The sequence below is a fragment of the Daldinia childiae genome (assembly GCF_008694065.1).
Source record: "Daldinia childiae strain JS-1345 chromosome Unknown Scaffold3, whole genome shotgun sequence".
Lineage (NCBI taxonomy): Eukaryota > Fungi > Ascomycota > Sordariomycetes > Xylariales > Hypoxylaceae > Daldinia > Daldinia childiae.
This window is the reverse complement of record NW_022984644.1, coordinates 5,550,982-5,566,043: the sequence shown is the minus strand read 5'-3', so window position 1 is coordinate 5,566,043 and position 15,062 is coordinate 5,550,982. Positions and strand designations below refer to the sequence as shown.

The window sequence follows — 15,062 nt, the reverse complement described above, 5'->3', positions numbered from 1 at the left end:
AATGCCCTCCCCTTGGCAATCTAGTCGTACCTATCTTAATTAATTAATTAAGTACTTGTCTCTATTAATACCACCACCAAGCAAAGCAATCCCGTCTAAACATAACCATGTCGCCGATCCCCAAGAACATCATCGTCACCGGCGCCGGCGGTTTCATCGGCCCCTTGCTCGCGGCTCGTCTGCTCAACGACCCGGGGTACCGGGTAGTTCTAACGGACCTAGTCGAGCCGGTCATTCCCCCGGGGGTCAAGTACCCGCAGAACGCTACGGCGCTCAAAGGCGACATCTGCGATCCGGCGTTCGTAGCGTCCCTGCTAGACGCCGCTGCCTCGCTCTCCGCTATATTCATCTTCCACGGCATCATGTCGGCCGGGTCGGAAGCCAACTGGGACCTCTCGATGCGCGTTAATGTAAACAGCGTAAGAGACCTGCTGCTAGCGCTGCGAGCCAAGTACCCCGGGGTCCGCGTGATTTACTCCAGCTCCCAGGCCGTGTACGGACAGCCGCTGCCGGACGGGCCTATCTCGGATAGTGTCACGCCGACGCCCGAGGGCACGTATGGCGCGCACAAGTTGATGACGGAGGTCTTTATCAACGACATGCATCGGCGGGGCTTCATCGACGCCTTCAGCCTGCGGTTTCCGACGGTCTCGGTGCGGCCGGGCCGGCCTACCAACGCCGCATCGTCGTTCCTGTCCGGGATGATCCGGGAGCCGATGAAGGGCGAGGAGAGCGTCATTCCGCTGAAAGACCGGTCGTTCAAATCGTTTCTTACTTCCCCAGGAACCCTGCAGGAAAATCTTATTAGAGTGTTGGACATGGACAGCTCGAAGCTACCGAAGCACATCCGCCATATAAATGTCCCCGGGATCTCGGTCTCGATACAGGAGCTGATAGACGCGCTTGCTAAGTATGGAGGGGAGGACAAGTTGAAGTACCTCAAGGAGGAGACTAATCCAGACCTCGAACGGATATTGCGAAGCTGGGCACCGGAGCTTAACACAACTACGCCGCTGAAGCTTGGGCTGGCTAAGGACGAGAGCGCGGAAACACTTGTCAAGCAGTATATCGATTCTCTAAAGTCTTAATACTCGCCTGTTATTTTAGATGACACGAATTTTGGCCAATATGTTATTCTTACGGGTTTGAAAACGTTGTCAAATTGACTAAATTTATAATACTTCATGCTAAGATCAAACATCTCCAATGTATCCGCCCCCTGAAGCTGCAAGGGTAGCATAGTAGAGATCCTCCTCCGCGAGAATGACCATTCGCCCATCACCAGCGAAGTTGAAGTTCGCGGACGTCGAGCCGAGGAAGATCTTTCCGATGAGTTTTCCTGATGGGTTCCACACCTGCACGCCATCGCCGCAACCAGAGTAGACATTGCCATTGCTATCGCAGTGAACACCTACATGATTGAATGTATTTTATTAGTCGTGGAACTACTTAGGGGGAAAAGTTGCTCATAACTTACCGTCTGGAACACCGGTGTCGACGTATGCAAAAAGCTTACGATTATCCCAAGTTCCATCTTCCTGAACATCGAAACGATAACTACGAACGTATTAGCTACTGTCCAATTCGTTTGTATCGGCCGTGATTTCATACATGCTGGCAGGCTCACTAAAATTCCAACCCAATGCAACCTTATTGACTCCGGTATCAGTGACGTAGGCATGTGAGCCGTTAGGAGAGAATGTTAATCCTAGGGAGTAGATACGTATTAGAATTTGAATGCTCAATACATATGATAACCTCATATAATACATCTTACCGTTATTAACACTGAACCCATCTGCGACTGCAGCGACTGCGCCAGTCTCGGGGTTGTATCTATATATTTGAGTCCGGAGTCCTGGTGCGGGCCGGAAATTCTGTAGATATCCGTAGAGACTATCGCTGAAATATAATTCCTTATTGCGAGGGTTGACCGCGACATCGTTTAGGGAATTGAACTGACGCCCGAAGTAATTATTGAGTAGTACTTATTGCGAAATATGAGCTGACTCTCTTCGTAAATTAGAGTGTCTTGTACTTACTAGTTGTATTATACGGTTCCCTCGGATTCATCACGACTAGCTGTGACGTAGAATCATTTCCTTGGCCTTGCGCGGCGAATACGATTTCGCCCTTATAGTTTGTTCCACCTAAAGTAAATTGGTAAGCCGACAAAGTAACTCATATCTGGAACTAGTTGGTCTTACCATTCGAGTTGATGATGGCTGGTGCATCAACAGTCTCAACGTTAACAGATCCCGTTGCGTTACGAAGATTCGATACGGCCGCAGCTTCTGAAAGCGCGATTTTAAGGATGATATTAGATTTGTTTAGGCCTGTGCCCGTGGCTGGAGCTCCGGCGTTTTGCACAAAGAACATCTCATCTGTAGGCGGATACCTAGCATCGAACGTTTTAGACTTATCCATATAAACTTATATGTTTCTTACAAACATACCAGACGGGGGCCTCGTGAAATAGGGGATTTGTTCCCGCGTTGGCGATGAGTGTCAACGTAGGGTTAGGCCCAATCACATCGTAGAATTCATCGTCATAAATATGAAAAGGCTTTTCTTTCAATGACTCTAAATCATGTCCCGGTGGTATGAAGAAAAACTATTCTACATTAGCTCCGAAGCGATGTACGAATATATTAGTAGAGTTTACCGTGGTAGCATTAGCCACCGATGGGGGCGAAACGGTTGGCAGAACATTGAACGATTTCCAGTCAATAATCTGAGCCTGTCCTGGGACTTCACGTTTCAATAATCGCTCATAGTCGAATGTCGAAGAGCCACTATAGGCTTGAACAAGAACTCCGGCCGCTAGAAGAACTAGCGCCGCCGAGAGAGATGTCATCCTATGAAAACTCACACCGTATGCTGCTTCGGTATTTCTGTGTTCGGTGTGTTTGGAGTCTTGAGAGATTGTTGTCGGTACGGAATCTGTCATTTTGTATGCCCCCCGATCCCGCTGAAAGCTTACATGCAGTGTATTTCCTTAGGTAACTATATGCCTTGGTTAATTCCCGGAAAGCTTGATTATTTTGATTGACGAGGTTGGTTTTGCGGGGAACCGACCTCACCAATTTTCCACCGATTATATCAAGGTATTGTACCGACACCTGCTCCACCTCACTTGACTACTCTTGCTAAATAATCATGTTCAATATAAGTCTTCGGAATAGCAAGGTTCGTCTGAGAAAGGTTTAGAACAAGATAGATGAATCGGGACCCCGGTTCCGGTACGATGCGGAGATCGGAGGGGGGAAGCGGGGAAAGTAGCTGATTAGTCCCGCTTATACAGAGGATATTATATCGTTATCTAAGGATAAGTACCTATTCTTTTCGTTAAGTGATCTTAGTTTTATGTCAAAGAAAGACGTATGTACTTGTTAGACTTACTATAGGACTAACATATTAGATATATCCAATCTATATCCTTAAAAACTACCTAGTAAATACTATTACCAGGACCGTACTAGATGAGTAGGGAATTTCAACATGATTGATGTAGTTTAAGGGAATGTATAACGAGATAATAATGGACTATAAGTTTAAACTTAGCTAGTCATTATATACTAATAAAGTCTTGTTTACATCAAAGTAACTACCTTATGTATAATATAAATTATAAGAATGTTTATAGTTGTCTTCGATAAACGTAAGTAAGTATATTCTAAGAGATATGGAGTAAGTACGCACGGGTTGATATTAGTATCATCACTCCAAGTTACCTGGCTACCTACAGTATAACACAAAGCCAAACGTTCTTTGTATGACCCGAGTTTGTACATTGTGGCGAGAGAATAGGTGCAACTACAACTATGTACCTACTCCAAGTTATACACCTCAGTATAAGTCATCTCTAGCGTTGTTTGCCAGTAAGCTGAGCCAGGTACTTCCACCCGTTTCCTTTATTTCACTTTTGGGAAATGATGCTACATCACCAAGCACAACCTCGACACGCCTATCTCTCTACCGAAAGACATATTCAGGATGTAAATCAGACACCTCCTCCATCGTCCTGATCCCGTACTACCTTAATTCGCATTACTACGGTGTCGAAAAAGACACCCTGGTCCATGTTTGAATAAATGCTCACTCAAAATTATCCTTACATCTACACGTCACGTAGGTACGACTTGTTTTATATCATAATGTACCTTTAAAGTGCTAATATGTCACACAGCCAATATGGATGAGACTACAATACGTCGAGTAAATTATGGTTACGCTGAATTTAATCCTAAAGTTATTAATTTGAGTTACCCTTATTCCTATATTACAAAATATTTCATAGATCTGTCAGTAACTAAAACAAAAAAACCAGCAAGTTTCAAATAGTTTATAACTATGCATAACGTTATCAAAACTTGAAATATAACCACTATTTGCAAGTTAAAATACAACGTCATTGATTTCCTCACGACTCAGTTGTACGAGTTCAAACTACAGGGCCAGCAAAGATATATACAACCAAAATCCCCACAATCATTCATTCAACCTAGCCATCAAGCTCTTTATCCCAATAAGAAAAGTAAGCTATCCTACAGTAACCGAAACATAAATATTCAATATGTCCGACCAGCAATCTAGTTTCCCCGCCCGTAACCAGGGACCTACAGTTCGCAATCCTGACACAGGGTGTACCGTCCAGCTGGGCGCTCAACTGAAACCTACGGGTGTTGAGCATACAGAGAGGTGCAAATGTATTAGACCTAGAACAGACGAAGAATGGAAGCTCATAAGCGATGAAATCAAACGTGCTATCGACACTAAAATATTGAAGATGGACAAAGTTAGTACGGTCTTTGCCAAGATTCTCTTAAATATGGGAGTTGATGAAATACCGATTACGATTACCTTTCCTTCAGGGAAGTAATGAAAGCGGTCTCATTCCCAATGACACTAGCAGTAAAATAATAATTCAGTAGACACTAATTTTTAGCATAATACTCTAGGGAACCTCCATAGTTGTAAGTTCAATGGGGATGGTACTGAGGGCCTAAGATAGAAAATATAATATTATTAAAGTATAATTATAATATCTACAAGTATGTTGACATTCACCTTTAATGCTCTTTGCATCTCTCGCTTTTATAAATATATTTTCCCTTGGGAAAAATATGACATATTGCAAGACAGGTAATGGGATAATAGGGGGAGGACACGTATCTACATTCCGATATTATTTCTATTCAGCAGAGTAGATAATATATTAAATATACTTCAATTAATGGGATCTTATTGTAAAAGTGTAATTCTATTCGATTGGTCACTGTATGACGAACAATTCACTCCTATTTTATATGGAGATAACTGACCTATCTGGCCCCTGGAACTTCAGTCTACCTTACAAGAGAGGTTTGGAATTATATACCTCTCATTGATTTAAATTTACATGCTAACCTTAGATTTATACTTGTTAGTTTTTGAACAATTCAATTCCAACCTATATTAAAATGTAGCTTATAGGATATATCTCATGCTGCCCATGTCACAAGCAATTCATCGCTCTAAAACCTGTTTCGGCGACGTTATCCATACAATTTAATCCGACCCGACAGCTTCCTAGTCTAGCAAGTAAAGCTGTGAGACTAACGATATCGAAGTCCATTAACTGCCCACTTAAAAGCAATTTTAATGAAACGCATTACTAGGCTTATGATTGAACAAGCTAGGTAATTGGGATGTTTACGGACCGAAGAACAGAGAGCATGATGGCTATCTCTAACACATGATTCGACGGTTGCTAGTGCGAAGAATGATCGCTTTTCGCCTGAATAAGAAGGTCTTGGCCTAGGGCGTTGCAATGTAACGCTGATCAGTGGGGAAGAGCGCGCATGATAACGACCGCGTCTTCCCCTGACCTAAGCGCCGGACGGTGATGAAAAGCTTAAAAAGGAGGTAATGGCCGCCTACCATTGACTAGAAATGGAGGCATCATAGGCTACGACAATATGTTCTCTACTCGCATGTTCGGTGCCGGATCCTTGACTGTGCTGTTTCTAGCTCAGTCAGTCCTCGGCGGTACTCTCAAACAATGTACCGGTACGCTGGAGTTATCATGCCATAACGACACCAAAGTCGCCGATACCTGTTGCTTCAACTACCCAGGAGGATCGCTATTGCAGACTCAATTCTGGGATACGGACCCTGCAGTTGGACCTGATGATTCCTGGACTATTCACGGTCTCTGGCCTGACCACTGCGATGGCACGTACGACGCTACATGCGACAGCAAACGTGCCTATAAAAATATATCAGATATCCTAACGGCGGCTGGTAATAATGATCTCCTTAGTTACATGGAGACGTACTGGCTGCCGAATGATGGCACAGGAGAGACATTCTGGGAACACGAATGGGGAAAACACGGCACGTGTGTCTCAACGCTGAACCCGAGCTGCTTCACCGACTACAAGGCCACCGAGGAAGTCACCTACTACTTCAATACGACGGTTAGCCTATTCAAGACCCTAACAACGTATAAGTGGCTGGCGGACGCGGGTATCACGCCAAGCTCAAGCAAGACCTACAAGCTCTCAGACATCCAGGCCGCCTTATCTAAGAACCACAATGGCGAAACCGTCTACATTGGTTGCAGCGGGAGCGCCATCGAACAAGTTTATTACTACTTTAATGTGAGGGGTTCAGTTGCCAATGGCGAGTTCGTACCGGCGAGTCCGGACAACGGCGACGATGGCGGCTGTCCTAGCACGGGTGTCAAGTACCTCCCTAAGAGCAGGGGTAACGGTGGTGGATCAACGACCACGACTACTTCTAAACCAACGAGTACGACATCGGGTGGAACCTCACCAACGCCAACAGGGTCATTCTCAGGAAAGGGTTATCTAAACGCCGTAGTCGGTGGCTCTGCAAAAGGGTGTATCATCGGGAGTGGCTCCTGGTACACGACAGGAACCTGTGCGACCTTCACAGCCGCTTCTTCCGGAAGTGGCTTTACGCTCAAGTCCAGCAAGGGCTACTGCTCCGCGTCAGGTGGCTCGCTGACTTGCGCCTCTGGTATCAGCAGTGCCGACGCTGACGTCTTTGCTGCAGATGGAGCAAATCTGGCGAATTCCGGTGGCAATGACTGGTATGCCGATTCGGTTCCTAGCGGCTCTACACAGGGTGCTGTCTATTCTGAGAAGGGGTCGCATAAGACTACGTTGCAGTTACAATGGAAAAGCATCTGATAAGCACGTACTAGAAGTATGGAGTGTCATATAGATGTGAAATATATTTTATATAAATGAAACTCGCCGTTTTTTGTGCAATATTGTTCGAATACTAAAGTTAAGGTATGTTAATAGGAGTCAGCTATAGCAGAGGAATCTTAGATCATCGAAGCACGAATATCATAAGGGTAATACTGGTAAACTTAATACTGAGAGAACTAAGGACCAATATTTGGTACATGTTCCATCTATTGGTATCGCTATCCCTAGAGATCACTGTGTAGAATCTAAATTACACGAAGATCCCCGAATTATCTTAGAGTAACTACTTTGGGAGTTTGAAACCACCAGGAGTGCCCTTCTGAAATATACCCTCTGGGTCGTATTTCTTACTGGTCTCTTTAAGCATCGCCACGCTCTCCTGCCCATATCCCGCAATGACATCGTCCTCCTCGTAGGCGTAATTCGCAAAGATATAAGGGTGGTAATATGATGAACTAAACTTATTAATCGCCACCCGCTTGGACTCTGCCATGAGGTTTTCTACTTCCTTGAATATGCGATCGTCATCTTCTACCAGCGACCAGGTCGGATGAATTAATACTATGAATAGCGGTCTATCCGGAGGCGGAATAGCCATAGCATTACTACCCGCCTTTGCTGAATTCTCTAACATAGACCTAGTCAATGGGTGGAATTCGATAGTAAAGGTGAACCCCTCGGCATCTTTTAATTTGTCGAGTGTATTATTCCATTCGTAATAGATGTCCTCTAGTATTCCGGACTCGTGTCCGATAGTGATTGAAGCCCAGAATTGTCTATTGAAAGTTTAGTAATGGCTAAGACGAAATCACATTTTATAAGGGGTCTAACCGCAATCCATCACTTGACAATTTTGATAATTCCTCACAGAAATCCAGTTGCGTCGACATCCGCAGAGTGCACTTTTCTTCAATAATACCACACTCAAACTCTGGATCTTTCTCTTTACCTGTAAGCCATTGTAGTTGACTTGGGTTTTCTTTGCCTTTGGTGTGATACATGACACACATCAAAGTTTTCTGTCCAGAACTGTAACTAATGCTATACGTGAGATAAGTGTCTTTGTCATGTTCATTATAGGAGGGGTTTTCTTCGGGAAAGATACAAACAGAGTCGATAAGCAGGTAAGTTGTTTCGTCATTGGGATAGTGGTATGTTATCCCTCCCCATATAGGTCCTGATTTGAAAGTCTTCATCTTGAAAGAGGTAACAATCCCAAAGTTATTCATACCGCCCCTCAAGCTACGCCAGAGATCGGCGTTTTCTTCCGCATTTGCGCGGACAACCTCGCCAGATGCGAGGACAACCTGGAACTCAACGACCGAGTCGCATGCGAACCCTTTCCGCGTTGAGAATATAGACAAACCCCCTATTATCAAGTTAGTAAGATAGGCAGTGATCTAAGTATATGCTGTGACTCAATATTACCTCCTAAGAGGAAACCGGCAACACCGATACGGCCAACACGAGCACCCGCTACTGTCAAGCCATACTTCTCCAGCTCGGCGTAGACAGGAGCCCAAATTTCTCCAGCGCAAATTTCCACTACCGACTGATCATCACTTAACTTAATGCCTTTAAGGCCTCGCATATCGATCGTAACGCCACCCTGGACGTTTGCACTGCTATCAGTTGGAGAATGGCCAGTTCCTCGGATAGCCAACTCGCAGTCTCCTGAGAGAACATATGGACGAAGAGCCCGGACTATACCCTGTACCTGCTCGACATTATTTGGTTTGGCAATAAACGAGGGCCTAATTTCGCTCTCGAAGGCACTGAAGTATGAGCCGTTATCTTTCTCATATTCAGCGCTGCCAGGCTGTAAGACTGAGTCTCCAAGAACGCTGGTCAACGCGCTCAAAATATGGGGGTTCTTCCGACCAGCCATGATGACAATTCCGAGGAAGAAAGCGTAGAGCGAACTTGAGAGGACTTAGACACCAAATTTATCGGAACTAGGGAGTAAGTGGTTAGGTCAATAATGAAGTAGAATGAACTACACTTTGGTACTGTCAGGATAATTGTTCATCTATGAAGGAAGTAATATCCCCGTGGTCAATGTTTCGCCTTTTATAATATCCTCCACATGATTGCTTTATGCAATAATATTTGGCTCAGGCTCTCATCTCTTGCTTCATCTAAATAACCTCAAACGATACCCTCCTCTTGTCAGCAAGCCAAACAATCACCACCGACATCTTCCTAGGATAGCAACAAATACACAGTCCATTAAAAGCACAAGCAGGTTCTAGCTGAAATCAATGTACTGGCTTCTTGTCGGTGTTTGTTACGAAAATTACGCATCCATGATGCTGGGTATGTCTTTGCCCTGAATCGGCGCGCATAGCTTGTCAAATATTTGAGTATGTTAACTCTCAAAACCATAGGACAAACTTATTTTGACGACTGGAAACTGCTAGAGAAGTCGTTATATGCACCAGTTGAATCAGTGATTCATGATAGAGCACGCGACTAAGAGGGTCATACATAGCTCCCGTCACAACTAAAAGGACTTTAACATAAAACGGCGCGAGTTCAAGCCGTAGAGTTTACGCCATGATTTACTTGCTTTGTGGTCTTTTTTCATTCCCCTTTTTATACGCCGAAATCACGAAATGTCTATAAATTTGATCTTCAGTCAGTCTTGTAGATATCACTGGCGAGTCTAAAAAAGCGAAGGCCTAACTTATCACTCTGGGGTAAGTAGGTATACATCGGAATCATCTCATATATTAATAATGGATGATAATTTTTATATGTTTTTGTCTAAGATATAGACTAGTTATATAAACCACCGTGGCAACAGAATACATGAGTAAAAGCAAGCCATAACATCCACCACCGTCAAACTGAAATCATTGGGGTATAGATGGAATCTTCTCCCACGTGCAATTCTTGCATCGACAGTGTCTACATTTATTCGTGGTGCACATTAGCTCCTGGGGTGCAAATGTGTGCTTGCAATAGCAACTACAAGCTATGTTAGCGAACTGTAAATACATAGAAAAGGACAGGATGAATAGGGCCACAACATAATTGTCTCGGAAAAGCTTCCCCTTGCCGCTTAGGCCAAAGTAGCTACAAGATCAACCACATATGGTGGCCAGAATGACAAGATGATAAAGAGATACTCACCATTTCCAAAGATGGGTTGCATAGAGAGGCGGGTCTGGTTTATAAGGCGGTTCCGGGGTCGGTGGCCTTGGTGGAGGCTTGGGAGGGTTGACCTCGCGTTTCGCGGGATCTTCCAGAGATTCGCCCGCCATCGAGGATAAATCGCCGAAGCTGCAATAACGAGTGTAGCTGTGGATCAAGCTATGTGGATGGGAATTCGTATATCGAAAAAGATCGCAAGATATCGTGTTGGTTGAGACACTATGAGGGTTGTGGATTTGATGACCCAAAAGTCCATGCAAAGTTAGGGGGATCTGTTTGAGTTTAAATAGGCCTTGGACTAAGATCATGACTGGTAACTGTCTACAATGGTTGACGCATCGTCGCGCAGATATCTTGCTGACTTCCTTAAAACGCTGACTTGGGTACGAGTAAGGATCCAGCTGTATAGTGCTAATCTCTGTACGTCGCCAACTCACCTAGGATTTATTAATGCCCCCCGTAATGAGTAGTTCTACCGTTTCGACTTATGGATTGAGTATACCAATCAAATCACCATGTTTTTTTAGTCGTCCCTACAAGATATCTAATCTTGACGTACCTGGAGAAATAATCTCTCGGTGCCTATTAGAAGGTAACACGAGCGAGATATCATAGTCAATCCCAAGAAAATAAGGGGGAAGGAAGTTCACTTATAGACACTTAGATAGTATTTCAATGATTCAATTGCAATATACCACTCCATCGTGACTAAATAGTCAAGGATAGAGTAATATTCGAAGACAGGGTATTATTGAGCTTATATGGATAAATGAAGACAACCTTGAAGACCAGAGGAATAATTTCAGCCTATGAAGGACCTCTGGTTGACGCCCTTCCCCTAGTTTCACCTATTGTGGCTCTATCTATGGATGCTTCCTTTGACGCCGTATGAAAGGGGACGTTACTTTGACTAAAATTATGCGCTCAATGCAAGACAAGCATCCACTGCAAGACCAACCCTATAGAACTCAAGTATTAGCAAGTTAAAATATCCAGACGATGGGGTAAGCAAACTTACCTTCCCTCCTTCTGATAGACAACATCGCTGATGATATCTCGGTCCAAATCCGGAAACATACTAGCTAGAGTCTCTACAACATTGTTGTGCTCCGCTCGGTGGATTCTCTGAGCTTCGGCAACCTCAGCGCTAGCCTGCCTTGCTGCGGCTTCTTCAGCTGATAATCGCTGGCGTGTGTCCATCGAAGGGGGTTGTCCATCAACGCTGGGCCGAGGACTAAGTCGTGACGCAGTATCAGGCTGAGGCATACGGGCAGACGAACTGGGACCAGCACTGCTTGGATCCTCTGAAAACATACGACCGATAGACGACAAGGGCTTTTGAATTGAACGAAGCAAGCCGGATATTGCTGGACTGTCTTCACCGGAGTCGTCCTCGTTGGACGACAAGGATCGACGTGGTGTAGCTGACCCATCCATATCGAGCGACGGGCGCGTTGAAGAGGTGCCCGGGGGATACAATCCAGTCTTTTCGGACTGCCGTGGCTGTGCTGCAGCAGGCGGCTCCTCCGCTCTATGTTTCTCTGCAATAGCAGAGACGGCTGCTTCGACGTTCTTGTCGAATTCTTCATCCGATATTGTCAGAGAAGTACGGTCCATGCTCTCGATGAACTGTATAGCACCCATCTAGTTTCCGAGGTAAGCAGACAAAATTATTTAGCAGAGATTATTTCGAGGCTCACCAAAGATGAAAGATAGTATCCAGCTTCCCCGCCGAGTTTTTCCTGGTTCCGGAATCGCAAAATATAATGGACATTAGAGACCAGGTGATCAGGATTAGACCGTAAAACGACGTATATCAAAAGCGGCATGAGTGAGTCGGCGGAAGAGTCGGATTTATTATGTTTGAGAAGCCCTAAACTCCCAATTAGTTAATGCTATGGCATGTTGACATATCGATATCTATACCAAATATGACTTTGCAGCAGTTAAGAACGCAAATGATTTTGTCTCGAGGTGCCCGGTAGGATTTGATTTTTAAAAGTTCTAGAATTGTTAGCGATTAAGCGTCAGTTACGAGAGCGTAGAAAACGTACCCTGCTGAGCTAGACTGAGAAATCTTTTGCCGCTATCACTAGCAGGCGGAATATCTAAGTGCTCTTCTCGGACCCAGCTGTAGATATTGATCTTCTGCGCTAGTATTTCGTCCCTCTCTACGTCCTCTTGGTGCTGCCCGCGTCGCCCTGGGCCTAGTGGTAGATCACCTCCTCGGCGCTTCGGTTTTGCGCCTGGGATAGGTTGGGGCGGAGGTATTGCGGGTGAAAAGGTCTGCGTGTAGAGCCTGTTCATGACAAGCTTCTCCATTCCTTCTCGGGCATTGTCGAATTCTGCGTCTGATACCTCGCTCCATACCTCACATTGAGCCATTTTATTGGCTATAAACGTAAGAAAATCGCTAATAATCTTAACTTGCTCGTGAACCATCCACTGACGTTTTGCAAACTCGGACAAGAAAGACTTGAGATACCTTGCAACGGGATCTGCCTTCTTATGTTTGAGCTGTTCTAAAAATCGGTGGAAGTCAAACGGCAGAGCTGGTTCTGGCTCCGGATCTGGAGGCGGGGGTCTATGCAGGGGCGCCACAGACGAAGTCTCATCCGACGGCCCATCCTTGGGCGGAACCGGTGGACCATAGTCGTCAGGCTCCTTTAACTTATCCCTTGACCGGGCACTTATCGGCGAGGTGTTGGAGATCCTTAGACCTTGCACGTCCTGTAGCTGCTGAGCAATACTCGGCGCAAGGGGCTCAAGGCTAGATTTCCTCGGCGGATGCTGTACCGGGGGGCTACCTAAAAGAGGCGAAGCAATCTCAAGCCGCGGACTCATCACTTCATCTGCCCCTGGGCCACCGCCATCTTCGGGAAACTGTTCCATGATACTCTGAATTTCCGAACGAGATGCGCCCTCTTGCTCATCTTCGCTTGGATAACGCCTCTCGTCATATCCGGCATCGGATCGAGTTGGGGAGGGCTCTAGACCATGCCCCTTGGGTCGATGGGAGGAGTTGGCTCTGGACGGTGGCTGGGACCCTTCGGGAGTAGGAGGTGTCGGGTCGACATATGGGGCAGTTGTAATAGTTAAGTATTGTGGTTTCTTGGGTTTAAGAGTCGCGACTGAGGATTCCATAGGGTCAACAGGGGCATCGGATGTTGATTCTTGACCAGTCTTATTCGCCGATATATCTTCAACCTTAGCATCTTCCTCATGGGTAGCGTGGGTAGAGTGATCGGCTGGAGACTTGTCCTCGGCAGGGTCTATTAAGACGGCTTGGTTGTTTAGGGCTTTAGGCTCCTGTATGCTTTCCTTCGTCTCGCCATCTTTAGATTTGCTTAGAGGCTCGACATGTCCTGACTCTGACGGAGTAGCCGTGACGGTCGGCAAAGTATCTGGCTGATCGGCGGGCTTTTGATCCCTCATGGCGGGGTCATTGTCGGAGGTGATGGCAACCTCTGGTCTAACAAGAGGGCTTGTAGACTCTGGTAGGGATTGTTCAGGAGGAGGCATGCATGAAAGCTCTAGTTGCTTAAGCGGTGGTTTAGGATATAGAAATGCTTTTAGTTGTGAAATGAAGATAAGAAATGTTACGACAACTTTATGTACAATTAGATAGGCGGCAGGTACAACAGGTAGAGCATGTGCTAGGATGGTTTATCGTTATCGCTTTCCTAGAAACGCGTGAAACTGTGAACGCTGTGAACGCTGTAGACTTGCATAAGGTTACTTGCTCTAATTAATGCCGACTCGCCAAGTTCCGAGAATTAGAGTTAGATACCGCCACATGTTATTTAGACGCTAACGGACGCCAAAAGCTAAGCCACTAGAGGTATCCACCGACTTATTCAAAGTGCATATCTGATTTAAATAGAAGTTGCTTAACAAATTTGGCAAACATTAGGTTAGTAGTTTAAGTAGAGGTAGTTAATCTATATATACGCTAAATAAGCCATGTCTAATATATCTTTGTTTAACTTCATCATATGCATTTACAAAGTGGCTAAGATCTCTTATAAGAGGTAGCTTATTCATGACAGGTATGGAATACATTTAGCCATATCATATATCTGTAAGTTAAATGTTTCTTTAGTATAGTTAAAATCTCTAAGCTACTTAAAGAAGCGGAGATATCGCCAAGTTATAAAGCCTTGGCATACGTAGTAGCATAAAATTATCTGACATGAATATTTTTAAAGTGATACATGACTTATGTACCTCTCAACCCGACTAAAGATAAGTGAGGAATCTATTCGAATGAAGGTAATGACTTTTTACAGTATACCGATACATCTTCTAGGATGTAGGTATGTTGGACTCTTTAAGTCAAATCAAGTCTTATACGTGTAGTAGCGCATGTCTATAATATATCGTATATCGTCAAAGGCAGTTTCTATCTACTATGTAAAGGTGGGCAAATAAGTAGGTACTTAACATAAGATTGGGTAAAACGCCATCCTAGTCATCCCAGGGTACCTATCTATGCACGTTATGCACCTTGTGTACCGGGATAGAAATGCATCCACTCTCGCGAGACGATGACAAATGACACCTAAGATCGACGCCAAGCCAACTGTAGCGGGAGTCTCGGCCGCTAACTCGGATTTGTCCAGCATTATGTATGGCATTGTAAACAGGGAAGTTACAAAGGTCCGCCATGTACAAAGAATCTTT

At 44.9% G+C, this 15,062-nt stretch overlaps 5 protein-coding genes across 7 annotated transcripts; 2 read left to right on the top strand and 3 right to left on the bottom strand.

The window, feature by feature from the left end:
* Positions 1–107: 107 nt before the first annotated feature.
* Positions 108–1,088, top strand: GL218_04228 (uncharacterized protein; the record flags this gene model as incomplete). Its single annotated transcript, XM_033580818.1, has 1 exon — positions 108–1,088. The coding sequence occupies one exon, from the start codon at positions 108–110 to the stop codon at positions 1,086–1,088; it is 981 nt and encodes a 326-aa protein (XP_033436462.1).
* Positions 1,089–1,193: 105 nt separating this feature from the next.
* On the bottom strand, positions 1,194–2,857 carry GL218_04227 (putative evolved d-pantonohydrolase protein; the record flags this gene model as incomplete). 3 transcript variants are annotated; one of them, XM_033580815.1, is made up of 8 exons in its annotated part: positions 1,194–1,411; positions 1,478–1,557; positions 1,612–1,708; positions 1,778–1,987; positions 2,043–2,150; positions 2,208–2,398; positions 2,457–2,614; positions 2,666–2,857. In XM_033580815.1, the coding sequence occupies 8 exons, from the start codon at positions 2,855–2,857 to the stop codon at positions 1,194–1,196; spliced, it is 1,254 nt and encodes a 417-aa protein (XP_033436461.1). The 3 variants fall into 3 exon arrangements, with proteins under 3 accessions (XP_033436461.1, XP_033436460.1, XP_033436459.1); XM_033580816.1 differs by lacking the exons at positions 1,778–1,987; positions 2,043–2,150; positions 2,208–2,398; positions 2,457–2,614; positions 2,666–2,857 and having other exon boundaries at positions 1,612–1,772; XM_033580817.1 differs by lacking the exons at positions 1,194–1,411; positions 1,478–1,557; positions 1,612–1,708; positions 1,778–1,987; positions 2,043–2,150 and having other exon boundaries at positions 2,194–2,398.
* A 3,103-nt stretch (positions 2,858–5,960) lies between these two features.
* GL218_04226 (Ribonuclease T2-like) lies at positions 5,961–7,199 on the top strand (the record flags this gene model as incomplete). The annotated part of the gene is made up of 1 exon (XM_033580814.1): positions 5,961–7,199. The coding sequence occupies one exon, from the start codon at positions 5,961–5,963 to the stop codon at positions 7,197–7,199; it is 1,239 nt and encodes a 412-aa protein (XP_033436458.1).
* Positions 7,200–7,506: 307 nt separating this feature from the next.
* GL218_04225 (Bifunctional solanapyrone synthase) lies at positions 7,507–9,111 on the bottom strand (the record flags this gene model as incomplete). The annotated part of the gene is made up of 3 exons (XM_033580813.1): positions 7,507–7,999; positions 8,055–8,592; positions 8,652–9,111. The coding sequence occupies 3 exons, from the start codon at positions 9,109–9,111 to the stop codon at positions 7,507–7,509; spliced, it is 1,491 nt and encodes a 496-aa protein (XP_033436457.1).
* A 2,184-nt stretch (positions 9,112–11,295) lies between these two features.
* GL218_04224 (Vacuolar protein sorting-associated protein 9a) lies at positions 11,296–13,901 on the bottom strand (the record flags this gene model as incomplete). Its single annotated transcript, XM_033580812.1, has 5 exons — positions 11,296–11,338; positions 11,398–12,023; positions 12,080–12,252; positions 12,306–12,383; positions 12,434–13,901. 5 exons carry the CDS (start codon positions 13,899–13,901, stop codon positions 11,296–11,298), a joined length of 2,388 nt encoding a protein of 795 aa, XP_033436456.1.
* Positions 13,902–15,062: the final 1,161 nt, after the last annotated feature.